This window comes from Muscardinus avellanarius, assembly GCF_963383645.1.
Source record: "Muscardinus avellanarius genome assembly, chromosome: 16".
Taxonomy (NCBI): domain Eukaryota; kingdom Metazoa; phylum Chordata; class Mammalia; order Rodentia; family Gliridae; genus Muscardinus; species Muscardinus avellanarius.
This window is the reverse complement of record NC_137802.1, coordinates 44896538-44923799: the sequence shown is the minus strand read 5'-3', so window position 1 is coordinate 44923799 and position 27262 is coordinate 44896538. Positions and strand designations below refer to the sequence as shown.

Below are 27262 nucleotides of genomic sequence, written 5' to 3'. Positions count from 1 at the left end.
GGGGGAACAAATGCCTCTTTGCTGAGTTACTTTGTTTTGTGCCATGCACATTTTTTCCTGTGCTTACTGGCCATTTGTCTCCACGTTTGCAGCAGATTTCGCCATTTTTATTATATTATTGTTGTTGTTATTATTATTACTATTTTGCAGTACTGAGGACTGAACCTAGGGACATTCTATCTCTGAGCTACACCCCTGCCCTATTTTGTATTCTTTATTTTGAAACAGAGTCTCACTGTGTTGTGGAGGGCTTCCCTAAGTAGCTGAGGCCCATCACAAACCTGCTAGCCTTCTGTCTCAGCCTACCAAGTACTGGGATTACAAGTGTGCGCCACCGCGCCTGGCTAGATCCAGCCATTATTATGTTCTGTATTTCAGCGTCATGTGGTCTGTTTTAGGAGAAAGCTGCTTGCGATCAGATGCTGAATCAACCTTTCTTTGCAATATCTCAGACAAGCTGTTTCACTTCTCTATCTCCAGTTTTTGTCCATTCGTAATACAGAGGCAAAAGCACTGGCTCCCATGACTTTTAGGGACGATTTGCCTAGAAAACCTGCAGGACAGCATCGCAGAGGAGGTGCTGGGTGTTCCTTTCTCTCTGGTGCTCACATACCCCACAGGCCCCTCTCATCTCTGCCTTCCCCTCTGAGAGTGCTTGTCTTTTTCACAAAGCTGAATCTTTACATTCCTGGTTCATTCTTCCAAGTCTCCACAGAAATTATTGGAAATTGCACTCTAAGCAGACGTCATCAGGTAGATACTCGTTTCCTGCAGCAGCAGTATTCCGGTCCTGGGCTGCCTCCTGGACGAGAGCCTTGGGTCTGTTTTGCCATAGTGTAAGCAATAGACAATGTGTCGGGAGCTGCTCTGTCTTCCTGATCCTGGAGGATGTGCATTCATGTCTGAGATAGGTTGGAGGGTGTTCCAGTCAGCAGTCTCACCACCATAACTTAGAGGAAAAGAATTATTTTCTTACGGTTTTGGGTTCAGTCCATGGGAGGCTGGGGATGGAGGATCTCAGAGCATGGTGGTGGGGGACAGAGAGGGAGAGCACATGGGCTGTGCTCCTCAAATCATGGAGGCCGGAAGCAAGAGAGGGAGAGTGGGGAGGAGGCACCATATATAATCTCCAACACCGACCCCGCCCCATGGTCCACCTCTCCAACCACACCCAGATAAATTCATTGCAGTGGGATTTGTCCACTGCTGGGGTCTGGGATTACAGCCCTCACGACTCAACTATATTAACCCTGAATATTAATAAATGAGCTCTTTAGGGGCCATTTTATACCTAACTATAACATTCTGCCCCTGGCCCCTAAAGAGCTCATGCCCAGCTCAGAATGCAAAATGCACTTTGTTCTTTCTAAGAGTTCCCACAATCTTAACAGTTCCAGTATCACTGAAAAAAAAAATCCCAAAGTTCAAAGTCTGCTCTGAGGCTCACGGTGAACTTTTGTGAGTCCCTGTAAAGGACAGTGAAGATAAAAACAAGAAGTGTATGCATCTAATATACAAAGAGTAAACAGTCGCATTCCCAAAGGGAGGAATAGGATCATAAAAGAAGGGATGGGATCAAAGCAGCAATGAGATCGGCAGGGCAAGAATTTAACCTTGCAGCTCCAGTTCCGGCGTCGTGGTCCCTGGTGGTGAGATGGGCTCTCCAAGGGGCCTTGGCAGCCCCACCCCTGTGGCTTGACCCAGTGCCGTGGGGAGTTTACTGCCTCTTTCCAGCCTAGCTCTGTGGCTCGCAGCTAGCAGCTCTTTCTCACAGTTGTTCCACTTTTCTGGTGTTCCTAATTCTCAGTTTCTAAGTCCCCATTTCCATATGGAGTCCCCTTTGCCATCTAAATTTTCTAAGCACAGTCTCTACTGTCCACCTTTTTAGTCACATTTTGGCCCTTCCAATTTCCTCTCACAAACTGGTTCAGAGTCACAGTTTACACGGTCAGACTTTTTCTTTTCTTTTCTTTCTTTTTCTTTTTTCTTTTTTTTTTTTTTTTTTTTTTGTGGTACTGGGGATGGAACCCAGGGGCCTTTTACCTCCGGGCTACACTCCCAGACCTATTTTTTATACTTTATTTGGAAACAGGGTCTCTTAAACCAGCTGAGGCTGGCTTCGAACCTTCATGATCCTCCTGTCTCAGTCTCCCAAGCGCCGGGATTACAAGCGTGTGCCACTACGCCTGGCCCATTTTTTTCTTTTACTTACATTTTCTGTTCTGGTCATCATTCTTACAGCTATAATCTAAAGACATGACCATGTAACTTACAGGATTTATTTTCTTATGGTTTTGGGTTAAATCCATGTGAGGATGGAGACCGAGGATCTCAGAGCATGGTGGCTGAAGGCTGAAGAGAGAAAGAGTACCTGCGCTGTGTTCTTCACATCATGGAGGCCAGCAGCAAGAGAGGGATAGTGTGGGGAGGAGGGACCATATATAATTCCCAGGACTGACCCCACCCCCAGGACCCACCCCTCCAGTCACACCCACATGAATCCATTGCAATGGATCCTCTGCTGGGATTACAGCCCTCCTGACTCAACTAATCAACCCTGAATATCAATAAATGGGCTCTTTAGTAAACTTATTTTCTTCCCCCCCCCCTTTTTTTTTTGCAGTACTGGGAATTAAACCCAGTTTAATCTACCTCTGAGCTATACCCCCAGATGTACTTTTTATTCTGTGTGTGTGTGTGTGTGTGTGTGTGTGTGTGTGTGTGTGTGTGTGTTACTGAGGATGGAACCCAGGGGCATTCTACCTTCGAGCTACATCCCCAGCCCTATTTTTTATTCTTTATTTCAAAACAGAGTTGCACTGAGTAGCAGAGGGCCTCACTAAGTAGCTGAGGCGGCCCGTGAACTGTGTCAGCCTCCCAAATGTTGGGATTACAGGCATGCGCCACCACACCTGGTTTATTTATTTATTTATTTTTTAACTATAGAATTTTTATTTCTATCTTTTTTTATTAATTTATTTTTTAAATTGGTGCATTGTAGTCATATATCAATCACATTGGAGTACAAGACTTGAGAGGATATACAAGCACACATCATCCAATTAGCCCTCCTCCAGCCCCCATCCCATTCCCTCCCCCTCCCTCCATCACACACTTCTTTGGTGATTTACTTTGATACATTTGTTTATGTACCTCCTGCGTTTTAAAGAGGCTCTGTCCTCCAATATTACATACCCTCTGATTGGTCACATTAGTTGCTTCACTATAGGGCCCTTTCTATAGCTCAACCTCTTCCTGTTGCCCTTTTCCTCCTAGTTATTGCTGATTAAGAGAAGCGTCTGATTTATATTTTCTGTGATATTTCTCTGTGCATGCTGCGTTGCATGTACCGATCCCACTCTTGATGGTCCCAGTAGTGGCCTGGCTACTCAGTGGACTGATCCAGACCTCGCTGGCTCAAGCAGCAGCCTTGCCTCATGGGAGGCCCCAGGTCTAGTCTCGCTGGCCCCTGCACCGGTCTAACCCCTAAGCTGGCTTCGGTCCTGGCCTTGGAGGCCGCAGGAGTGGCCTTGCCTCACGGCAGGCTCCAATGCCGTCCTTGCTGGCCCCAGCATCGGCCTCACCCCTCAGCAGGCTCTAATCCCGGGCTCGGAGGCCTCAGTACCAGCCTTGCCTCATGGCAGGCTCCAGTGCCGGCCTCACTGGCCCCAGCACCGGCCTAAACCCTTGGCGGGTTCCGTTCCCGGGTTAGGAGGCCCCAGCACTGGCCATGTCTCACGGCAGGCTCCGATGCCGGCCTTGCTGGCCCCAGCACCGGTCTAGCCCTTCGGCAGGTTGTTATACTGGCCTCGGAAGCCCCAGTACCGGCCTTGCCTCACGGCAGGCTCCGATGCCGGCCTCGCTGGCCCCAGCATCGGCCTCACCCCTCGGCAGGTTCCAATCCCGGGCTCAGAGGCCCCAGTACCAGCCTTGCCTCATGGCAGGCTCCGGTGCCGGCCTCGCTGGCCCCAGCACCGGCCTAACCCCTCGGCCGGCTCCGATACTGGCCTCGGAGGTCCCAGCACCGGCCATGGCTCACGGCAGGCTGCGATGCTGGCCTCACTGGCTCCAGCACCGGCCTAACCCCTCAGCAGGCTCTTATCCTGGCCTAGGAGGCCCCAGTATCGGCCTTACTTCACGGCAGGCTCCGATGCTGGCCTCGCTGGCCCCAGCACCTTCCTAACCCTTCGGCAGGCTCTTATCCTGGCCTCGGAGGCCCCAGTACAGGCCTTGCCTCAAGGCAGGCTCCGATGCTGGCCTCGCTGGCCCCAGCACCGGCCTAACCCCTCGGCAGGCTCTTATCCTGGCCTCGAGGCCCCAGTACCGGCCTTGCTTCAAGGAAGGCTCTGATGCTGGCCTCGCTGGCCCCAGCACCGGCCTAACCCCTCGGCAGGCTCCGATCCCGGCCTTGGAGGCCCCAGCACTGGTCATGCCTCAAGGCAGGCTCCGATGCCGGCCTCGCTGGCCCCAGCACCGGCCTAACCCCTTAACAGGCTCTTATCCTGGCCTCGAGGCCCCAGTACCGGCCTTGCCTCACAGCAGGCTCCGATGCCGGCCTCGCTGGCCCCAGCACCGGCCTAACCCCTCGGCAGGCTCTGATCCCGGCCTCGGAGGCCCCAGCACTGGTCATGCCTCACGGCAGGCTACGATGCCGGCCTCGCTGGCCCCAGCACCGGCCTAACCCCTCGGCAGGCTCCGATCCCGGCCTCGGAGGCCACAGCACTGGTCATGCCTCACGGCAGGCTCCGATGCCGGCCTCGCTGGCCCCAGCACCGGCCTAACCCCTCGGCAGGCTCTTATCCTGGCCTCGGAGGCCCCAGTACCAGCCTTGCCTCGCGGCAGGCTCCGATGCCGGCCTCGCTGGCCCCAGCACCGGCCTAACCCCTCAGCAGGCTCTTATCCTGGCCTTGAGGCCTCAGTACCGGCCTTGCCTCACAGCAGGCTCCGATGCCGGCCTCGCTGGCCCCAGCACCGGCCTAACCCCTCGGCAGGCTCCGATCCCGGCCTCGGAGGCCCCAGCACTGGTCATGCCTCACGGCAGGCTCCGATGCTGGCCTCGCTGGCCCCAGCTCCGGCCTAACCCCTCGGCAGGCTCTTATCCTGGCCACGGAGACCTCAGTACCGGCCTTGCCTCAAGGCAGGCTCCGATGCCGGCCTCGCTGGCCCCAGCACCGGCCTAACCCCTCAGCAAGTTCCGTACCCGACCTCGGAGGCCCTAGCACAAGCCTTGCCTCATGGCAGGCTCCAATGCCGGCCTCGCTGGCCCCAGCATCGGTCTAACCCCTCTGCAGGTTCCAATCTCGGCCACGGAGGCCTCAGTAGTGGCCTTGCCTCACAGCAAGCTCCGATGTCGGCCACTGGCCCCGGTGCCCGCCTAACCCCTCAGCAGGTTCCGATCACTGTCTCTGTGGTTATTATTTCAAAGGTTCCAGGTGTAATGTATCAGATCTCTGCCTCCCCTGAGTATTGGCCACTGGCATTGCCACTGCCTCCACCATTTCAAATCCTTCCCAGGCTCTTTTTTCACTCTGAATGTTGTCCAGTGTTCCTAAGCATGCGTGATGGTAGCATTCGACATTTGGTGTAATTTTTCCAAAAAAATAAAGTTGGTAAGATCCGGTTTCTGCTTCTCCTGAATACAAGTCTCCACCACCATCGCGGAGAACTCTTTCAACACCGCATTTCTCCTTGGTCTCCGCTAAACTCTCTCCTTATATGTGATGTCTGAGATTCTTAGCAATATAGAGAAATAGCAGTCCTCTTTCCCGGCGAATTTTTCCATAAGTTCCAGTGCATTTAGATAAGTTTTGTCTGCATCTCCAGTGTCCTGGCATCCATAACGGCTTTCTTATCTCCTCTCCGATATTTTTCTTTATCTTTTTCTGTTCTGGGCCCGGTTTCTCCAGGGGTCTGGCGTGCTACTCGCAGTTAGGCCCGGGGCCCAGAGTCCCACGACCCGGGCCCCAGCTGGCGTGCCCCGCGCGCGACCCCCGCCCAGAACCCAGCGTCTTACTGGGCCCGGTTTCTCTAGGGGTCTGGCGTGCTACGCGCAGTTCGGCCCGGGGCCCAGAGTCCCGCGACCCGGGCCCCAGTTGGCGTGCCCCACCCGCGACCCCCGCCCAGAACCCAGCTTCTTACTGGGCCCGGTTTCTCCAGGGGTCTGGCGTGCTACGCGCAGTTCGGCCCGGGACCCAGAGTCCCGCGACCCGGGCCCCAGCTGGCGTGCCCCGCGCGCGACCCCCGCCCAGAACCCAGTGTCTTACTGGGCCTGGTTTCTCCAGGGGTCTGGCGTGCTACGTGCAGTTCGGCCGGGGCCCAAAGTCCCGCGACCCGGGCCCCAGTTGGCGTGGCGTGCTACGCGCAGTTCGGCCGGGACCCAGAGTCCCGCGACCCGGGCCCCAGCTGGCGTGCCCTGAGACCCCCGCCCAGAACCCAGCATCTTACTGGGCCCGGTTTCTCCAGGGGTCTGGCGTGCTACTCGCAGTTCGGCCAGGGGCCCAGAGTCCCGCGACCCGGGCGCCAGCTGGCGTGCCCCGCGCGCGACCCCCGCCCAGAACCCAGCGTCTTACTGGGCCTGGTTTCTCCAGGGGTCTCCACACCTGGTTTATTTTTTAATCTTTATTTTGAAACAGGGTCTCACTAATTTGCAGAGGACCTCACTAAGTAGCTGAGGCTGGCAGCAAACCTGTGATCCTTCTGTCTCAGCCTCCCAAATAATGGGATTACAAGTATGAGCCACCATGCCTGGTTAGGGAATATTTTATATCTAACTATAACAGAGGGTGAGTAGTTATAGTGTATCTTGATCTGTATAGAATGTGTATAAGATAGCTGGGCATGGTGGCAAACACTTGTAATCCCAGCATTTGGGAGGCTGAGACAGGAGGATCGCGGTTCGCGGACAGCCTCAGCTACTACTTAGTGAGGCCCTTTGCAATTCCATGAGACCCAGGTAGAATGCCCCTGGGTTCAGTCTCTAGTGCTGCAAAAAAAGAAAAAAGAAAGAAGAAAGTAAGAAAGAAAGGAAGAAAAAGAAAGCATATAGGTATCTCTCTCTCTCTTTCTTTTTCTTTTGTGGTACTAGGAATTGAATCCAGGGATATTCTACCTTTGAACTACACCCAGCCCAATTTTATTTCTTATTTGGAACCAGCGTAATGTTAGGTTGATGTGAGTCTCACTTGCTGAGGCTGTCCTTGAACCTGCAAGGTTCACCAAGTTGCAGAGGGCCTCACTAAGTGGCTGAGGCTGGCTGCAAACTTGGAATCCTCCTGTTTCAGCCTCCTAAATACTGGGATTATAAGCATGTGCCACCATGCCTGGCTTATTTTTTATTTTGAAAAAGGGTCTCACTAAATTACTGAGGTTGTCCTCCAATCTGCAATCTTCTTTGTGTGTGTGTGTGTGGGGGGGGGTCTAAGGATGGATCCCGGAGGCATTCGATCTCTGAGCTACACCCACTGCCCTATTTTTTTTTTTTTTTTTGAAACTAGGTCTCACTGAATTGCAGAGGGCCTCACTAAGTAGCTGAGGCTGTCTGTGAACCGTGATCCTCCGGTCTCAGCCTCCTGAATGCTGGGATTACAAGCATGCGCCACCATGCCTGGCTCAATCTGAAATCCTCTTGTCTCAAGCCTCCCAATGCTGTGTGTGTGTGTGTGTGTGTGTGTGTGTGTGTGTGTGTGTGTGTCCCTGAGGATAGAACCCAGGGGCATTCTATCTCTGAGCTATACCCCAGCCCTGTATTATTTATTTTGAAACAGGGTCTTGCTAGATTGATGAGTCTCATCATTTTTTTGAGGCTGTCCTCAAACATTCAATTCTCCTGTCTCAACCTCCCAAACCCTGGGATTACAGCCGGGAGTGGTGGCACACGCTTGTAATCCTCACGCTTGGGAGGCTGAGACAGGAGGATCGCACAGGTTCGAAGCCAGCCTCAGCTACTTAGGGAGGCTCTCGGCAACTTAGTGAGACCCTGTTTCCAAATAAAATATAAAATAGGTCTGGGAGTATAGCCCGGAGGTAGAAAGCCTCTGGGTTCCACCCCCAGTACTACCAAAAAAAAAAAAAAAAAAAACAACCACCCTGGGATTACAAGTGTGCGACACCATGCCCAGCTTAGTCTTTTTATTTTTGAAACAGGGTCTCACTGAGTTGCAAAGGGCCTCACTAAGTAGCTGAAGCTGTCTGAAAACCACAATCCTCTGGTCTCGGCCTCCGGAATGCTGGGATTACAAGTGTGTGCCACCACGCCCGGCTGTCTGGCTACATTTTTGAGTCTTGTCCTCTCAAATTCAATCCTGTCTCAACCATCTACGTATTGGGATTACAGGTATGCGTCACCACACCTGGCCTGAGTGTTCAAAGCACTGCAAAATTTTATGTCACTCACCTAGCAAACTAAGTATATGGGATCATGTAAAAGCTACGTAACAAAATATGTGGTCTTTTGTTATTGGCTTCTTTTACTTAGCATAATGTTTACAAGGTTTATCCATGTAGTAGAATGTATCACTACTTCTTTTTTTTTTTTTTTTTTTGTGGTTCTGGGGTTCTTGGAAGCCGTTCCACCTCCGGGCTACACTCCCAGACTATTATATATATATATATATATATATATATATATTTTTTTTTTTTTTTTTTTTTTTTTTTTTAATTTGGAAACAGGGTCTCTTAAGCCAGCAAGGCTGGCTCTGAACCAGCGCGATCCTCCTGTCTCCACCTCCCAAGCGTGGGGATGACAAGCGTGCGCCACTATGCCCGGCTACTTCTTTCCTTTTGATGGCCAAATAATATTTCATGCTGGGTTGGATAGAGTTGGTTATACCACATTTTGCTTATCCATTCATCATTGCTGGGCTATTGTTGTTTCTACTTTTTTGCTATTGTGAGTAGTGCTTTTATATATATATATATATTCGTACCCAAGTTTTTGTTTTATCAAAGGACAAAACTACAAACTAATTTGAATATTTTTTTAAGCTGAGCTGAGGTGTTCACTATGGAGCCCACACCAGCACTAGACTCCTGGGCTCAGGTGACCCTTCCCTCTCAATCTCCTGAGTCTCTGGAAGTACAGGGAGGCCTTCAGGGTGCCCAAGATAAATATCATAATTGGATTTATTTCCAGTTCTAGAATCATGCAGTGCTACATTCCATGAAGCTAAGTAAATGTTGCAATACTCTGAGCAAAGAGGTTGGTTGTATAAACAGAGAAGGCTGGAGCAAGCCCAAAGAACAGAAAACAGATTGGTTATTTCAAAGTTACTTTCCTTGTAAAGTGGGGACAGGACGATAGAACGGGGGTGGGGGGGGAATTAACAGATTAGTTAACATCCGGTTACTCCAGGCTGTTTTGTGTTGTAGGGCCAAAAAACGATCTGTCTGGGAAATATGGCTATTGTCTCTCGTTTTTCCTTGTTTCTTGAAAGGTCACACAAACAGCTTAGTTTTGTTGGTTAAGGTGAAACTTTTTTTTTCTTGTATGTGGTACTGGAGATGGAACCCAAGGACATTCCATGTCTGAGTTCCATCTAAACCCCCAGCCCTATTTTATTTTTTATTTTGAAAAAGGATCTCACTAAGTTGCTGAGGCTGTCTGCGAACCTGCGATCCTCCTGTCTCAGCCTCCCAAGTACTGGGATTACAAGTGTGCGCCACCGCGCCCGGCTTGACAAGGGGCATGGGTGACTCCATTCTGATTTCCAGCCTGGTGAGTTAGAGCCCAGTGTAAAAACATAGTCTGAAACAACAGGCTCCTCAGGGGTGTTGGTGCACACCTGCAATCAAAGTACTAGGGAGGCTGAGGCAGGAGGAGTGCAAGGAGGCCAGCCTAGGCAACACAGCAAGACCCTGTCTCAAAATAAAATAAAATAACATAAAATAAAATAAAATGGCTGGGGATGTAACTCAGTAGTAGAGCAAGAGCACCTTGGGTCAATCCCTAGCACCATAACAAAGAACAATGTCCTCCTATAATACTTATTTATTTTGGTTCTAGGGACTGAGCCCAAGGGTGTTTACCTCCAAGCTACACCCCTAGTTCTTTTTATTTTTTATTTTGAACAGGGTCTTGATAGGTTGCTGAGAGTTCCACTAATTTGCTGAGGCTGTCCTTGAACCTGCGATTCTTCTGTCTCAGCCTCTCAAGTACTGGGATTACAGGCTTGGACAACCATGTCTCTCTCTCTCTCTCTCTCTCTCTCTCTCTCTCTCTATATATATATATATATATATATATATATTTTTTTTTTTTTTTGGGGGGGGGGTGGTACTGGGGGCAGAACCCAGGGGCTTTCTACCTCTGGGCTATATTCCTAGACCTATTTTATATTTTATTTGGAAACAGGGTCTCACTAAGTTGCTGAGAGCCTCACTAAGTAGCTGAGGCTGGCTTCGAACCTGTGTGATCCTCCTGTCTCAGCCTCCCAAGCACAGGGATTACAAGCGTGTGCCACCATGCCTGGCTTATATTTTTTACTTAACAGTTTGAACACTTGTCTTCAACTTACAACTCTCTCTCTTTTTTTTTTTTTTTTTTTTTTGTGGTGCTGGGAATGGAACCCAGGGGCATTCTTCCTCCAAGCTACACCCTCAGCCCTATTTTTTTTTTTTTTTGTGGTATTGGGGTTCCTGGAAGCCCTTCTACCTCTGGGCTACATTCCCAGACCTATTTTTTATATTTTTATTTGGAAACAGGGTCTCCTAAGCCAGCGCGGCTGGCTTCGAACCTGCGCGATCCTCCTGTCTCCACCTCCCAAGCGCGGAGATTACAAGCGTGCGCCACCACGCCCGGCTCAGCCCTATTTTTTTATTCTTTATTTTGAAACAGGGTCTCACTGAGTTGCAAAGGGCCTCACTAAGTAGCTAAGGTTGTCCACAAACCTGGATCCTCCTGTCTCAGCCTCCCAAATGCTGGCAAGTATGCACCACCACACCTGGCTCTTCAGTTCTTTTGAGTATATATCTAGGAGTGAGATTGTTGAGTTGTATGGCAATTCTTCATTTTAACTTTTTGAAGCACCTCACTGTTTTTCACCATGGCTGGACCATTTTATATTTCCACCAGCAATGTACAAGGATTCTGATTTTTCCATCTGCTCACCAACACCTACTTTTGATTTTTAATTTATTTTTTGCCTCCTGGTGGTTGTGCAGTGGTATCTCATTGCAGTTTTAATTTGCATTTAATTTGCTTGTTAGCCATTCTAAGATACCTATTCAAGTCCTTTGCTTTTTTTTTTTTTTTTTTTTTTTTTTTTTTTTGTGGTACTGGGGATGGAACCCAGGGGCATTCTATCTCCATGCTACACCCCCAGCCCTGCTTTTTTAATTCTTTATTTTGAAACAAGGTCTCACTGAGTTGCAAAGGGCCTTACCAAGTAGTTGAGGCTGTCTGCGAACCGTGATCCTCTTGTCTCAGCCTCCCAAATGCTGGGATTACAAGTGTGCACCACCACACCTGCTTCTCCTTTGCCTATATTTAACTGAGTCATTATGTGCATTATTTTAATTAATTCAATACTCATTTGGTCATTCATTTGTGCACCCCTTATGTTGCCAAAAAGTCAAGAGGAGTGTGTGTGTGTGTGTGTGTGTGTGTGTGTGTGTGTGTGTGTCTAGGGATTGAACCTAGGGTCATTCTATCCCCAAGCTACACCACCCCTAGCCCTTTTTATTTTTCTATTTAAAAATAGGGCCTTCCTAGGTTGCTGAAAATCTTGCTAAGTTACTAAGACTGGCTTTGAACCTGCAATCCTTCTGTCTCAACCGCCAAAGCCCTGGGATTACAAGTGTGCATCACCAGATCTGGCAACCAAGTATTTTTTAAAAAAGATTTCCTTGTTCTGACCTCTTATGAAATCAGATCTGGGCCAGCTCTCTAAGGGCAGCTTTGGGTGGGGATGTGCTTTGTTTTTGTTCCTCACCACTCATACCTAGCTTCTCTCCCAAAACAAAATAAAAGAAATAAAATAAAATAGGAGGGCCTTGGGTTTCTCAGTCCCCAATCTAAGTTGCTTGATGGCCCCACTAAGTATTGACTTTGGTTCTGTGAGTTGACACCACTTGGCCCACTGGCTCTCCTCCAGCTTCTCAAGTTCCCTCCACATTAAACACACACGTACACATGAATGTTTCTTAAAGCCTTCCCAAATATCTTTAAGTATACAAAAAGAAGTGGCTACCCTTTTTGCCCTGGGCAATTGGGTTGTAGACAGGGAAGGTGAATCAGTGTTTGTGCTAGAGCTTTTTATATATTTATTTATTGTGGTACTGGGTGGAACCCAGGAACTTTTCTACCTCCAGGCTACACTCCAAGACCTATTATACTTTATTTGGAAAACAGGGTCTCACTAAGTTGCTGAGAGCCTTGCCAAGTAGCTGAGGCTGGCATCAAACCTGTGCAATCCTCCTGTCTCAGCCTCCCAAGCGTGGAGATTACAAGCATGCGCCACCATGTCCCATGATGCTAGCACTTTTTAAATGACTGAGTGATGGGATTAGTTCTTATGTTTATGAGAAAATTGCATTGATTGGTAGGAGCTTCTAGAAGTCTTAACACCTTAGAGGAGCCACCTGTTTCTCCCTTAGCGAGGCCCTGCCGTAGACCGTTTCTTAGGATCAGTTGGTAGAAACTGTCAAAAAAGTGCAATTGAGGTTAAATCCTCTGACGGTCAGATAGGGGTACATCCAAGGCAGAAAGATCAGGGGTTGCCCCTGAATGCCTCCCTGCCCGGATTGGGGGTGGCTGGTGTAGGCAGGCCTGGATGTCTTGGTTGTGGCAATTATACGAGACTCTCCTTTAACAGCAAAGCTATTTACCATCCCTGCAGGCACTTGACCTCCTTGGACTTCAGCTTCCTTACCAAGGAAGTAGAAGTTCATAATTCCCACTATTTTGTTTTGTTTTTGGTACTGGGCATTGAACCCTGAAGCATTCTATCTCTGAGCTACATCTCCAGCCCTTTTAAATTTTTTAATTTAAAAATAAGTTCTCACTGGGCGTGGTGGCGCATGCTTGTAATCCCCGTGCTTGGGAGGCAGAGACAGGAGGATCGCGCTGGTTTGAAGCCAGCTGTTCTGGCTTAAGAGACCCTGTTTCCAAATAAAGATATAAAAATAGGTCTGGGCATGTGGCCCAGAGGTAGAAGGGTTCCCAGGAACCCCAGTACCACCAATAAATAAATAAATAAATAAATAAAATAAGGTCTCACTAAATTGCTGAAGGTCTTTCTAATTTGCTGAGGCTGGCCTTGAACCTGTGACCCTTTATGTCTCAGCCTTCTAAATACTGGGATTCTAAGTATACACCACTGCTTACTGGACAAGTAATGAGATTCTCATCAACTGAATAAAACCCTATTTCAAGTAAATAAGTAAGTAAGTAAGTAAGTAGAAATAAAATAGGGCTGGGGATGTAGCTTAGAGGTAGAATGCCTCTAAGGTCCAATCCCCAGTGCCAAAAATATAAATAAATTAATTAATTAAATAAATATGGTCATACCAAGTTACTGTATACTAGTCTCAAGCCTGCAATCCTCCTGTCTCAGCCTCATAAGTATTAGGATTACAAGTGTTTGCCACCACACCCAGCTTATTTATTTATTTGTATAATATTCCTGAGTATCACAGAAACCCCTATCACTGATTCTGCCGTAGAGGAGATGGGAGTTTCTTTTTCAGGGACGGTCCGTCTGTGGCTGGTAGGGAACCTCCTATTACCCAGACATCAGCGCCTTCTCCTTGGTGGCTGTGTGGTGCCTGAGATCACCATGCAGTGATCCAAACGCTCCCTTTCTTTTCCCGTCACTGTGACCTCTGCTGAGACACCACTGAGAGCCGGGGCCTGAGCCCAGGCGCCATGGGGAACACAGGAGCTTTCATCTGCGTCTGCAGGCGCCTAGCATCTTGCCTCCTGGCACCCGGCCAGAATGTTGGGTAACAGGAGCCTTCCAGCTGCCTCTCCTCAGGCTGCCGCCTGCGTCCCAAACCCCTTGCCTATTTTGTCTTTGAACTTCAGGCCCAGAGAAGAGAAACTGGCCCACCAAGGAGCCCAGACACCTAAGGCTCTGGATTCCAGCTCTGGGTCCAGGCATGATCTTCATCAGTTCCTCAGGAAGGGCCCCAGTGACCCCTCCATTCTCCAGGAGGCAGGGGATGGGGTGCAGTGGCACTTTGTAAGATCTGTCTCTCTGTGTACTTGGGCCCCCTCAGGCTTTCCTGGGGCACCTCATCCTCCCAGGAAGGTGAAAGAGAACCCCATGTCCCCAGTATGGGGTAACTTTGCCTCCACCCTGCTGATATGGGGTTGTGCTGAGGTTGGAAAAGAGTCAAGGAAAGCCAGGCATGGTGGCACTTATCTATAATCCCCGTCCTTGGAGACAGAGACCAGAGGGTCACAATTTCGAGGACAGTCTTGGCAATTAGGGAGACCCTCAGAAATGAGTGAGGCCCTGTTTCAAAAATAAAAAATTAAACAGGACTGGGGGTAGAATGACCCTGAGTTCAATCCCTAGTCTCTCTGTCTGTCTCTGTCTCTGTCTCTCTCTTTCTCTCTCTCTCTCTCTCTCTCTCTCTCTCTCTCTCTCTCTCTCTCTCACACACACACACACACACACACACACACACACACACACACACACACACACACACACGGGAGGTGTTCTAGGCTTACAAAAGATCCAGAGAAAACTTGGAGGTCTCAATACCAACCTGACTGGCAGCTGGGTGTGCCAGGTTCTTGGTGGCAAGGAAGCCCAGCCTGGCACAGTCTAGTCTGTGACCCTCTCCCCACAGCTCTGGAGACATGGAATACACCACCCCCCTGCCAATCGGAGGCCTCAGTTACATCCAGGGCTACACCAATCTCCCTCTTATCAACAAGACTGTGGGTTGGTGCCTGGATACCACAGCACAGAGGTTTCCTGACCGAGAAGCCTTGGTTGTCCTCCATGAAAACATCAGGCTGACCTTTGCCCAGCTCAAGGAAGAGGTGGGTCTTGGCCTTGAACCCTCAGATGGGGCAGGTACTAGTTCCCAGGCTGCCCTGGCTGGGTGATGCTGAGAGTGGGCACATGACTACGGGCCAGTGGCTGGGGTTGCCTGAGGACCCACGGGATGGCAGGAGAAAGAGACAGACTGCCAGGGGTGGAGGTGGGCATGGTGGTATATGCCTGTAATCCCAGTACTTGGGCAGTTGAGGCAGGAGGTTCTCAGATTTGAGGCCAGCCCCAGAAACTTAGCAAGACCCTCAGGAACTTTTTTTTTTTTTTTTTGGTGGTACTAGGGTTAATGGGAGCCCTTCTACCTCCGGACTACACTCCCAAACCTATTTTATACTTTTTTATTTGGAAACAGAGTCTCTTAAGCCAGCACGGCTGGCTTTGAACCTGCGCGATCCTCCTGTCTCTGCCTCCCAAAAGCGAGGATTACAAGCCTGCACCACCATGCCCGGCTCAACCCTCAGGAACTTAGTGAGACCTTGTTTCAAAATAAAAAGTCAAGCTGGAGGTGGTGGTGCATGCTTGTAATCTCAGTACTTGGGAGACTGAGACAGGAGGACTGCAGGTTCAAGGACAGCCTTAGCGACCTAGCAAGAACCTGTTTCAAAATAAAAATAAAATAGAGCTGAGGACATAGCTCAGAAGTAGAATGGCCCTGGGTTCAATCCCCATTACTACAAAGTAAATGAAAAAGTAAATAAGTTAGTAAAAAGGGCTGGGGACATCGCTTGAAGGTAGAATGCCCCTGGATTCAATGCTTAGTACCATACACACAAAAGAATAGCAGAGGTAGCCTAGATGTCCCTACTGCCTTGGTAGCTCCTGAAGCCTTTGGAAACTGTGCACCCCCAGCTCTCCTGCAGGCCCACTGGGGCCTGGGAATCTCTGGCCCCTTTGTTCCTGGTAATTCTGTTCCTGGGACAAGGGCTCAGGGTGGGACTCGTGGGTCCCTTCCTGCTTGCCCCATCTCACATTTGTGCCCTGTCTGTTTACACCAGGTGGATAAAGCTGCTTCTGGTCTCTTGAGCATTGGCCTCAGAAAGGGTGACCGGCTGGGCATGTGGGGACCCAACTCCTATGCGTGGGTGCTCATGCAGTTGGCCACCGCCCAGGCGGGCATCGTTCTGGTGAGGAGGTGTTTGCCTGGCACAGTGGGGTACTGTGAGGGGCGGTGTCATCCTGGCTGCTCAGCCCCAGAATGAAATCAGTGCCTGGCCGCTGGCTTCAAGACTCATCTTTCTCTCTGGGCCCACCTTAAGTCTCTTAAGGAGACTTGGGAGGCACAGAGTGCTGTTTTCTGAGAGTAGAGGGGCAGTGGGAGGGTGCTGTGTTTTCCCAGGACAACGATGTATCTTCACTGTCCCCCCAGGTGTCTGTGAACCCAGCCTACCAGGCCATGGAACTGGAGTTTGTCCTCAGAAAGGTAGGACCTGCTCCTGGGGGAGGGGTGCTGCCAGCGCCTGGCTCAGGGGCTTCCGGTTGTCACAGACCCTGGCTGGGTGAGGGGAGCATGCACTGAGGGTGCCCTTGGAGTGTGTCCCTGCTCAGGCTGTGTGTGGCTGGAAGGCAGCGTCAACTCCATGGAGAGGGCGGTGGGTCAGACACAAGGTTGGTGTTGGGTGTGCAGCACGTGTGTGTCAGGGTGGTAGTGTGTGTGTGTACATTCACATGTATGGTGCCTGTGTCTTAAGGCCAATTATATGTGTATTTGGGGGTGGAGTGCAAGTGAGTATGTGAGTGCATTGGAGGTGGTGTGCGTGCGTGCGTGCGTGCGTGTGTGTGTGTGTGTGTGTGTGTCAGGGTGTGTGTGCATATCAGGGTAGCGATGAATGTGTAGAAGAGACAGCAGCTAATTAGTGATGCCTCTCTGAGAGCCTCCATCTAGGGCTTTCTGCTGACACAGGTGGGGGACACCCTTCCACAGGTGGGCTGCAAAGCCCTGGTGTTCCCCAAGCAATTCAAGACCCAGCAATACTATGACATCCTGAAGCAGATCTGTCCAGAGATTGAAAAGGCCCAGCCAGGGGCCTTAAAGAGTCAGAGGTAGGTGTGTCCTGGGTTTGGGAAATACCACGCGGCATACCCTGCTCCCTCACCCCTTACCAGGCCCTGGGCAGGGGTGTCTCCCAGAGCCCTCCTCGGTCCCTCCTTCTCACCAACCTCCTTATCCCCCAGACTTCCAGATCTGACCACGGTCATCTTAGTGGACGAACCTCTGCCGGGGACACTGCTGCTGGACGATGTGGTCACAGCTGGTAGCTCAGAACAGTGTCTGGCCCATCTCCGGCACACCCAGAAGTTTCTGTCCTGCCATGACCCCATCAACATCCAATTCACCTCGGTAGGATAGAGGTCCCCAGGCCCCAAGCCTAGCTGAAGCAGCCCGTCCCCGGTGACCCTGCCCCAGGGATGGGGACACAGTGGAGGAGGCACGCACTCTCCCAACACTGGCCCCCAGCCACTCTCTGTGCCTTAGGCAGTCAGCAGCCCGTATTCCTGTCATACCACCCTCTGGGTCCTCTTGCTCTGAGTGCAGTGCAGATTCACTGCACCCCCTGCCCCCATACACAGGGCTCAGAGTGTCCGAGCTGGTAGAGCCTACCCCCTGCTGTAGCTGAGGAAAATCTGAGGCCCAGAGAGGGCATTTCCCTAAGCCCATGCAGCTAGCAGATGGCAGAGTTCCCTGAGCCGCCTTCCAGGGCAGCAAGAGAACCAAGACCTTTGCTTTCTCATTTCTGGATCCCAGCATGTGGCCCTGCACAGTGTGTGGTGCATGGACTGAAGGATCTGGGGCAGCCATCCTGGGCCCCTCACTCAGAGTCCTGTGCTCTACTGGACAGTGTCTGAGGGTAGGAAGGAGATGGGGAGAGGGAGACCAAGCTGTCGCCTGCCTGTCTTCTCAGGGGACCACAGGCAGCCCCAAGGGGGCCACCCTCTCCCACTATAACATAGTGAACAACTCTAATCTGATAGGCCGGCGCCTGAAGATGCACAAGAAGGTGAGGCGGTGCTGGGCCAGGGTCCGCTTACTGGCTGCGGGGAAGGCCGGGCGGCGTGCTGGGCTCCCCCTGCTGGCGGGAGGAGCTGGTTCCATGATAGACCGGGTCTCCTATCTTCATCTTTAGACACCAGAGGAGTTGCGGGTGATCCTGCCCAGCCCCCTGTACCACTGCCTGGGCTCCGTGGGGGGCACAATGGTGTCTATGCTGCACGGTGCCACCCTCCTCCTGTCTTCTCCAAGCTTCAGTGGCAAGAAGGCACTAGAAGCCATCAGCAGAGAGAAGTAGGCACTGGTGGACAGGCGACCTGTGGGCTGATGAGACCCTCTCCCCAGTCCTCACTCCTGAGCGCTGACCCCTTCCCAAGATGCCTCCTCCCTCCAGCCAGGAGACCCGGGAGGGGAAGGGGCTCCCAGGAAAGGACTTCTTCCTGCCTTGAGCTTTCCCTACCCGTTCCCACAGCTTTGCCCACGCCCTTGCTACAGGTCTGTGGTGGATGGGGGAGAAGAGGGAATTCCCTTCCACTTTCAAGCCTAATTTTGAGACCTGCCTCTTTCTACACAGAGGCAGCTCCCTGTATGGCACCCCAACGATGTTCGTGGACATTCTGAACCAGCCAGGCTTCTCCAGTTATGACTTCTCATCCATTCGTGGAGGTGGGGTGAGGCAGAGGATGGCTAGGCATGGGGAGGGGGCTGCTTCCCCCCAGGACTGGCCAGGGTGAGCCAGTCTTTTGTTTAGCGGACAGGAAGGGTACTTTAGAAACATGGGTGGGAGCCAGGCGTGATGGCACATGCCTCAGTAGTTGGGAGACTGAGATAGGAAGATCGCAGGTTCGAGGCCAGTCTCAGCAGCCTAGTGAGATCCTATTTTAAAATAAATAGTAGAGCCAGGTGTGGTGGCGCACGCTTGTAATCCCAGCATCCGGGAGGCTGAGACTGGAGGATCGCGGTTCGCGGACAGCCTCAGCTACTTAGTGAGGCCCTCTGCAACTCAGTGAGACCCTGTTTCAAAATAAAGAATAAAAAAATAGGGCAGGGGGTATAGCTTGGAGGTAGAATGCCCCTGGGTTCCATCCCCAGACCCGCAAAATAAATAAATAAATAAATAAATATAGTAAAATAGGGCTGGGGATAGAATGCTCCTGGGTTCAATCTCTAATACCAAAAAGAGAAAGAAAAATGTAAAAACTTGGGAGGTTGAGACAGGAGGATCCCAGGTTCAAAGGCCAACCTCAGCCAGCAATTTAGTGAGGCTGCGACTGAGACTCTGTTTCAAGAATAAACGAATAAAATAGGGCTGAGGGTGTAGCTTGGAGGTAAAATGCCCCTGGGTTCCATCCCCAGTACCATATCTAGATAGATAGATAGATAGATAGATAGATAGATAGATAGACAGGAAGACAGACAGACAGACAGACAAATGTGGGTAGGAAGGATGTAGATCTCCAGTGTTCCTTGACACCAGGCTGAAGTCGGGGCCAGGGGAGAGAAGGGAATGTTCTGCTCAAATGAGCAGTAGGTGGAAGGGTTCCACCGGGCCTGGGGGAGGTGGAGCTGTGTCAGCCTGTCTCTGATCCAGGTGTGATCGCCGGGTCCCCTGCACCCCCAGAGCTGATCCGAGCCCTCATCACCAAGATGAATATGAGGGAGCTTGTGGTGAGTGGTGGCGGGAGCCGGGGCTGTGTGTGTGTGCGTGTGGGGGGCAGGTCTGGCCTGGGGATCGCCAAAGGAGACCCTGAGACCAGTCCTCTCTCCAGAAAGCAGACGGGGGAAACGACAGTCCGACATCCTCAGCACCTGGCAAGGTGTGGAGATAGGTGATGGGGAGTGAAGAGTATTCACACATAAATTTATATTTATAGGAATCTGGGGCAGAAACGCAGCATGAGAGGACATGCGGCAAAGCACTGGTGTCCTGCAAGGGTGTCCTGGCAGGCGGGGGCCGGCAGAATTGGGGTATGGGCCTGAGAACCCTTCTGGAAGTACCGGGCATGGCAAGGGTCCGATGTGTCTTTCCAAATGGCAGGGAAAGAGGGAGCAGAGAAGGACGATTCTGGGCTGGTGGCCATCCTGATGACCACCCCATTCTGGTTCTGATGGACGCAGAAGTGCCAGCCACAGCACAATGGGTGGGGCCGGGTGGGCAGTGGAGTGGCCCAGGCCCCCTGCCAGGACGCGTCTAGGTGGGGGGCAGCTCTGTGCATCGGCAGGGCTGTGGGCAGCGGTGGGAAGGTCAGTAGTCTCTCCAGTAGAAGGCAGAGGCCAGTCACCAGGACTGGCTGGGTCAGCACCTATGGGAGGGCAAGGGTCGGCGTTAGGACTCCAGCAGCCCAGTCCCTCCAGTGGGAGTCCTGGGCAGTATCCGTTCCTCCCTTAGAGGAGGTCTCCAGTTCTCCCCTCCTCTTCCTGTAAAAATGGAGGGTCTGCCCACCATCTTAGTGGCACAGGTATCCTGGGAGATACCAGCCTACTTGGTGGAATCTCTGAAGAAGACAAAGGGCGGCCTGCCTGCTCAAACCCCACCTGTTTAATGGCGGCCTGCTTTCTTGGACCTCTTGGTAGGGGACTTGCAGCTGCGGAGGGCGTCTGTGTCACGGATATGCTGGCCCTTGAACTTGGCAGGTGAGGCGCAGGTGGCATCGGGGCGAGAAGCCTTGGCTTCCAGCCACCTGGAGAAGACAGAAAATTGTGAGGGTCAAGGGAGACGTGTGGGAATGCCAGATGGAGCTATTGAGCCAGGAGGGATTTGACCTTGGGATTATCTGGAGCTATCATCTTCATTTTACAAATGGGGAGACTGAGACTTCCCGGGTCCCATGCCAATTAGGTAGCCAGGACGTCTTAGTGCTGGACCACTGTGTCTTTACTCCATCAAGCGAGGAGGAGTTCTGGGGGTAATGGGGGAATTCTTACCGCCGAAGGCCCCGGAGCTGGCAGGTACACTTCCAGGGGTTGTTGGCAAGGGTGAGGGTCTCCAGATTGTCAAAGGGGAAGTCGGAGGGCAGCTGGTGCAGGCGGTTGTTCTCCAGATGGACGTTTTTTAGCGTGGTCACACCCAGGAAGGCACCTTCGGCGAACTGGGGAGGGAGGCAGGGTGGGCGGGGTGAGCGCTCCAACTTCGGTGTCCAGCCTCTCCCTGTCCTATCCCTCCAGAGAAGCAAGGTCCTTTCCTGGCACCTTGAGGTGGTGCAGTTTTTAGAGCAGAGTGACTGAATTGTCTGGATGAGGTAATCCCCATGGCCCCTTTGGGGATGGAAGATGTTTCTAATATGCAGATGGCAAAAGGGGAAAAGTTCCTTCCTTTGGCCAGAGTCACACTAGCAAGTAAATAGCAGCCGTGGGACCACACCCCTCCCCTGGGCACCGCACTCACTGTGCAAATACCGGGCCCGGGGAGGCCGCCAGAGCTTGGCCCCAGAAGCCCAGGCTGGCACACGGTGAACCTGGTCAGTGTTCGGTGGGGTGGGCAGTGGGCCCGGGCTTCCCCCGCTCTATCCTCGCTGTTCCCCGCCTGCCTGCCAGGCACTATTTGTGGAGCCACCTTGGTGGAGACTTTGGCCAGTTGGACGGCTCCAGAGGAAATGTTTCATTGGTGCCCACATCTCGGCACCAGACGCCACTCTTCCTGTCTGGCCTCCCGTGCCCCAAATAAGCCCCTGATACGCTGCTACACTGCTTACCAAAAGACCACCTTGGCTCTGGTGGGCCACAGGGACGTCCACCTTCAGTTGGGGCAGGCCTGGCTGAGGAAGGGCAGGTCCCCACAGGCTCCCTCCACCCAGACAAAGGTTGGCTGCTGTCCAGGTATGATTCTGCCCTCATCCCCACGCCTGTGCCCTATTCTGCAAGCTAGGTTGGGATGTGGCATTCTCTAGTAACCAGACGATCCTTTACCTTGTCTTGCTCCCCACCCAAAACTCTTGGTTGAAGTCTCTGCCCCAGGATGATTTTCCAGTCCCAAGGAAGGGATTCTGCCCTCCCTGGCCAGTCTGAGCATCCCAGGGCAGAACCGACCAAGTGAGAATGCAGACAGGAGATGGGTCTGGTTTCCCATAGCAGTGGGCAGCCAGGAGTCTGGGGGATGGTGAAGTCTACACAGTCTTCCTGGTGGGGGACCCCTGGGGTCTTGTGTCAAGGGTCCACAATGGGGCACTTGCCTCTGCTCCTTCACAGAGCCCAGGCGCCCCTGCCTGCAGCCTGGAGGGCGTCTTTGGTCCCCAAGCCTTGACTGCCCCATTCAGTTGAAAGGGACCTGAGGAGCCGGTGCAGTGGCCCATGTCTGTAATCCCAGGACTTGGGAGACTGAGACAGGAAGATTGAAGGTTTGAGGCCAGCCTCGGCAGCTTAGCAAGACTATTTGAAAATAAAATATTAAAAAGACTAGGGATGTAGATCAGAGGACTGAACACCTCTGGGTTCACTCTCTGGTTAAAAACAAAAAAGAAAGAAAAAGGAAGGAAGGGAGGGAGGGAGGGAGGGAGGGAGGGAGGGAAGGAGGGAGGGAAGAAAGGGACTTGAGAATGCAGTGGGCTGTGTGGTCCGTGTGGATGGGAGTCCTTTGAAGACAGAGCATCCAGGGCCTCCATGGGGTGTGGCAGAGATCTCAGATATTTGCTCCCCCATCCCTCCCCAGCCCCCCATTCCACCTTAGCACATAGGCCAACCCCCACCAGGAACAGGGTCTCTTTGTGGGCCTGATTTACCCAGCAACCCTGGAAAGCTCCTCAATAAACAAACCTTCCTTTATGGCACGGTAGGTTTACTGCAGACTGCAGGGGTGGGGGCCCATAAAGGGGGGCAAGGCCCAACAGGAAGAGGTGGGCGCTGCTCACAGCAGGAGTTTGGGAACCCTGGAGATGTCTCCTAAGAGGCCATTTGTGGAGCTGTGGCAGCCCTTGCTCTTTTAGTAGGAATCTTGGGTCCCTACTAAACCCGGGGCTGAGACAGGCAGGCAGACTGGGTGGGGGCGGGGGGGATGAGGTGAGGGAGAGGGGCGGCAGAGCTCCTTGCCTTGGAAGATAGATCAGGGAATTGGGGGAAGGGGCTGGTGCCCAGCAGCCTCCAGGAAGGGAAGAAGGAGGCAGGGCAGACTCTGAGCCAGGCACTCACCTTCTCCAGGTTGGTGTTGTCCAGCCAGAGGGTCTCCAGGTATCTGCCGAAGGACTGGAAGGCGTGGTCGGGGATGCTCTTGAGGGGGTTGTGGGACAGCTTCAGCTCCTCCACCACACGCAGCTTGCTCAGGGCAGCGGATGGGTAGCTGGACAGCTGGTTCCTGTCCAGGTGGAACTTGGCGAGGTTCTCCACATCGTCCAGGGCGCCAGGCTGCAGCGAACTGAGCGCGTTTTCCGACAGGAAGAGCCAGCGGAGGTCCTTGGTGCCCTGGAAGGCGCCTGGGCGCAGCTCTCGGATCTTGTTATTGTTGAGCTGCAGGATGAAGAGGTTGACCAGAGGGGACAACAGCCCCCGGGGCAGCTCAGTCACCTTGTTGTGGTCCAGGTAGAGGTAGGTGAGTTCAGTCAGATCGTCGAAGGCGCCGGCACGCAGCACGCGGATGTCGTTGTGGGACAGGTACAGGTAGATGAGCTGCTTGAGGCCGCGGAAGGCGCCGGCGGCCACCTCTCGGATCTGACAGTGCTGCAGGTGCAGGGACACCAGGTTGGGCATGGCCCGAAACGAGTTGGCGGCCAGCACGGGGAAGTTGTTGCGCTGTAGGTTGAGCAGCTTGGTCTTCTCCGACACCTTGGGGATCTTCTGCAGCCCCACCTTGTCGCAGATAACGTGCTGCAGGTCGCCGTGGCAGTGGCAGTTCTGAGGACAGGCAGCCAGCGCCGGCAGCAGGCCGGCCAGGAGGCCGAAGCTGAGTAAGAGCATCGCGCGGGCCATTGCCAGGTGGTCGGGAGCCGGGCCGGGGCCAGCAGCGGTGGCCGGGCGCGGGCAGCGGTGAGTCCCGGGCGCTTGGGTCTCCTGCCCTATTTATACGGTGGCCCTGACCGCAGCCAGCAACCGGAGCCAGCAACTACGTGGAGCGTCGAGGCCAGTGGACTTAACTCCCTCGCGCCCAGAGATGCGAGGGGTCCGGAGAGCGAGTGTGTCTTCCCACAACTGGTGACCATGCATGGGGGTCCCAGCCTGTATCCCCAAGCCTCGGCCCCTGCTTCCTACTCTCAGATGCAGTCTTGACTCTCTCCCTATCTCCTTTCTCTGTGTTTTTTTTTTTTTTTTTTTTGAGGGTCGGGGCAATGGGTGCATCTAGAGCCCCAAATTTGCACCGGAGGGAGGCGTTCCCTGAACTTATTTATTTGCTCAAGTTTGAGACTCCACGCTCCACCCCTCCACCCCATATACACTCGGCCGGGTGCCCCATCCCTGGGAGGGAGGAAGAGTGGCGGCCGGATGCATCTCACTGCCGTCTGCCAGCCGGCGGCGCTTTAATGGGGCTCTTGTGCGGCGCCAGAGGAGCGTGAGAGCGACTCTGGCGTTGGGCTCTCCCTTCTGGCAAGACTCCAGAGCCCACCCTAAGGGAGAAGGGAGCTCCTTCCTCACCCGTGGGCTGTCTGTCCTCATCCCTCTCTCCTAGTCCTGGGCTTACGATTCTGTCCCGTGTACCCCCGCTCCCTGAAGGCTAAGCAATAAGTGGGAACTAAGAGTGGGGCGTGGCCTGCAGAACTAGCAAACACGCCTGGAGGTCTGGAAAGGCACTGTCACACCACTCTCCTTAATCTCCCCCAAACACCCCCTTCTGCTGGCCATGGTGGGGCACACTTGTAATCCCAGTACTTGGGAGGCCAAGACAGGAGGATCGCAGGTTCTTGCCCTCCAGAACTCAGTAAGACCCTGTTTCAAAATAAAGAATAAAAAATAGGGTTGGGAGCCGGCGGTGGTGGCGCATGCTTGTAATCCCAGCGCTCGGGAGGCTGAGACAGGAGGATGGCACAGGCTCGAAGCCAGCCGCAGCTACTTAGTGAGGCTACCAGCAACTTAGTGAGACCCTGTTTCCAAATAAAATAAAAAATAGGTAGCCGGGCATGGTGGCACACGCTTGTAATCCCAGCATTTGGGAGGCTGAGACCTGGAGGATCGCGGTTCATGGACAGTCTCAGCTACTTAGTGAGGCCCTCTGCAACTCAGTGAGACCCGGTTTCAAAATAAAGAATAAAAAATAGGGCAGGGGGTGTAGCTCGGAGGTCAAATGCCCCTGGGTTCCATCCCCAGACCCGCAAAAAAAAAAAAAAAAAAAAAAAAAAATAGGTATGGGATTGTAGCTCAGAGATAGAAAGCCCCTGGGTTCCACCCCCAGTAACACACACACACACACACACACACACACACACACACACACACACACACACAATAAGGTTGGGGGTGTAGCTCAGAGGTAGAATGCCCCTGGGTTCAATCTCTAGTACCAAAAACAAAAAAACCTCATCCACACCCTGGTGGTCAGGCTCCACTCCTGAGGGGCTCTTGGTGGCAGCCGAGTGGCGCCAAGGTGTACTTGGCAGAGGCCACATCTGGCCAGTGGCCCCAGGACTGTGAGGATGGGGTCAGGGGGGAGGTCCTGGCTACCAGGGACCAGCACTGGCCAGCCCAGGCTGCCAGACATGCTAGGTTGTGGGTAGCCCTGCCCCAGCGGGCAAGGTCTCTGTGTCCTCGTTTGCAAACCATGGTGTCCAGATTCCTGTGGACAGGGAGGGTGAGCGGGCAAGTCACAGCTCTGGCCCCAGGGTGAGCTCTCGGCTGCCTGGCAGGGATCATTGTCCATCTGGGGGAAGGAGGGAAAGAACTAGACCCCAATTGTGTGGGAGCCAGGCCAGCTGATACAGGGGCATTGGGAAGCACTGGTGGATCTAGTATTATATTGCAGCGGGTAGCCTAGAACTTTCTCCAGTGGCATTTAGGCTGGCTTTGGGTTTCTCTGATGCTCAGGACATTCTGACCACTGGAAGTCAGCGGGGAGGGAATGTGTGTGCCGCAGGCATTTTAAATCCCTGCTCTGGCTGTATTTTTATTTTGATGAAAATAAACTTAGAGGAAGTTCTCTAGAGCTTGGGGGCACCCACCCCAAGGCCAGGTACTTGTCCCAGGATTTTTTTTGGGGGGGCAGGTTGTGTCTGCCCCTCCCAGCTGGCTGAGGCAGGCTGGCTTTCTCATCAAGTTTATGGGGCCTTTGGCTTGGAAGGAAGAGACAGAGGATGTTGTGAGCTGAAATCAAGAAGGTGGGGCTAAGGATGGGGTGTGGGGGAGAAGCCTGGGGTACTGGTGGTGCCAGGAGCCACAGACAGACGTGGCTGCTCCAGACACTGAGAGCTCTGGTGAGGAGGGAATAGCTTCCTGCTGTCAATGTTATTTCAGATCTGGGGGCCCTACTGCAGAGATCAGCACTTCTCCCCCTGCCCCCTACCAGTGACATCTGAAGTCCCACTGACAGCTGCCCAGAGTCGCCTGCCCGTCGCCCCGCAGTCACTGAGCTTCCCCTGAACGCTCTCTCTGGCCCCTCTAGGTTGTTTATGGAACCACAGAGAACAGTCCTGTGACCTTCATGAACTTCCCTGAGGACACCGTGGAACAGAAGGCTGAAAGTGTGGGCAGAATTATGCCTCACACGGAGGTGAGCCCCTCACCAAGACCCCCAGCCCTCACCTTCCACCACTTGGGGACATTTGTGGCTTCCCCTTAGAGATCCAAATAGCTCCTGGGAGGGGCCAGGAGCCTCCTGCCAGTCCAGCCGCAGGGTCTCGCTGGGCCTGGCTGGAGAGCCCTGTGGGCTGAAGCTTGAAAGGAACGGGCTGGGAGAGTGGCCAGCTGAACCTCTCCACAGCCTCCCTTCCTGTCTGAGGTGTGTTTTTGCCAATCGCACTGTCTGTTTCAGGGCAGCCAGGGTAGCCTCAAAGAGGAGTCAGAGCACAGAGATTTTTCCTACACTGTTTTCTTCCCCAAAGGCCCCCTGCCTCTGGTTTCAGCAGAGTTCCTCTTTTGGCTGGGTGTAAACAGTTTCCCAGGCAGCCTGTCCCCTGCAGCTGAAAGGCTGCCCCAGAGCACATCTCAGTCTCAAATTCCCACCCCTGGTTTTCCTGCCTCTTGGAGGGTTACTGCCAGGGGCTCATATAGCTGCTTCTCTGGGGGCGGTCTCCCTTGGAGCAGTCCCTCATGGGATGAGTGTGCAGAGATGTGCGCCCCCTCCCATGTCTCTCACAGCCTCACTGACACCCTGCGGAGAGTAAACGTATAGGCATAATTCTCCCCCACCCCATCCCAGGTG

The 27262-nt window shown here is 52.8% G+C and overlaps 2 protein-coding genes across 4 annotated transcripts in view; one reads left to right on the top strand and one right to left on the bottom strand.

Moving 5' to 3' along the window:
• The window catches only part of ACSF2 (acyl-CoA synthetase family member 2), a gene marked incomplete at both ends in the record, with an annotated part of 46592 nt that overhangs the window by 16141 nt on the left and 3189 nt on the right, over window positions 1-27262 (top strand). The window contains 10 exons of one of the 3 annotated variants that reach the window (XM_080712945.1): window positions 14797-14992; window positions 16001-16114; window positions 16396-16425; window positions 16927-17045; window positions 17178-17343; window positions 17906-18001; window positions 18128-18285; window positions 18566-18657; window positions 19583-19659; window positions 26504-26611. In XM_080712945.1, coding sequence (XP_080569071.1) covers window positions 14797-14992; window positions 16001-16114; window positions 16396-16425; window positions 16927-17045; window positions 17178-17343; window positions 17906-18001; window positions 18128-18285; window positions 18566-18657; window positions 19583-19659; window positions 26504-26611 — 1156 coding nt within the window. Of the gene's footprint in view, window positions 1-14796; window positions 14993-16000; window positions 16130-16371; window positions 16426-16926; window positions 17046-17177; window positions 17344-17905; window positions 18002-18127; window positions 18286-18565; window positions 18658-19582; window positions 19660-26503; window positions 26612-27262 lie in introns of all 3 variants that reach the window. The other 2 variants (XM_080712944.1, XM_080712946.1) reach the window with 2 other exon arrangements.
• CHAD (chondroadherin) lies at window positions 20531-23886 on the bottom strand (the record flags this gene model as incomplete). Its single annotated transcript, XM_080712947.1, has 3 exons — window positions 20531-20672; window positions 20917-21080; window positions 23113-23886. 3 exons carry the CDS (start codon window positions 23884-23886, stop codon window positions 20531-20533), a joined length of 1080 nt encoding a protein of 359 aa, XP_080569073.1.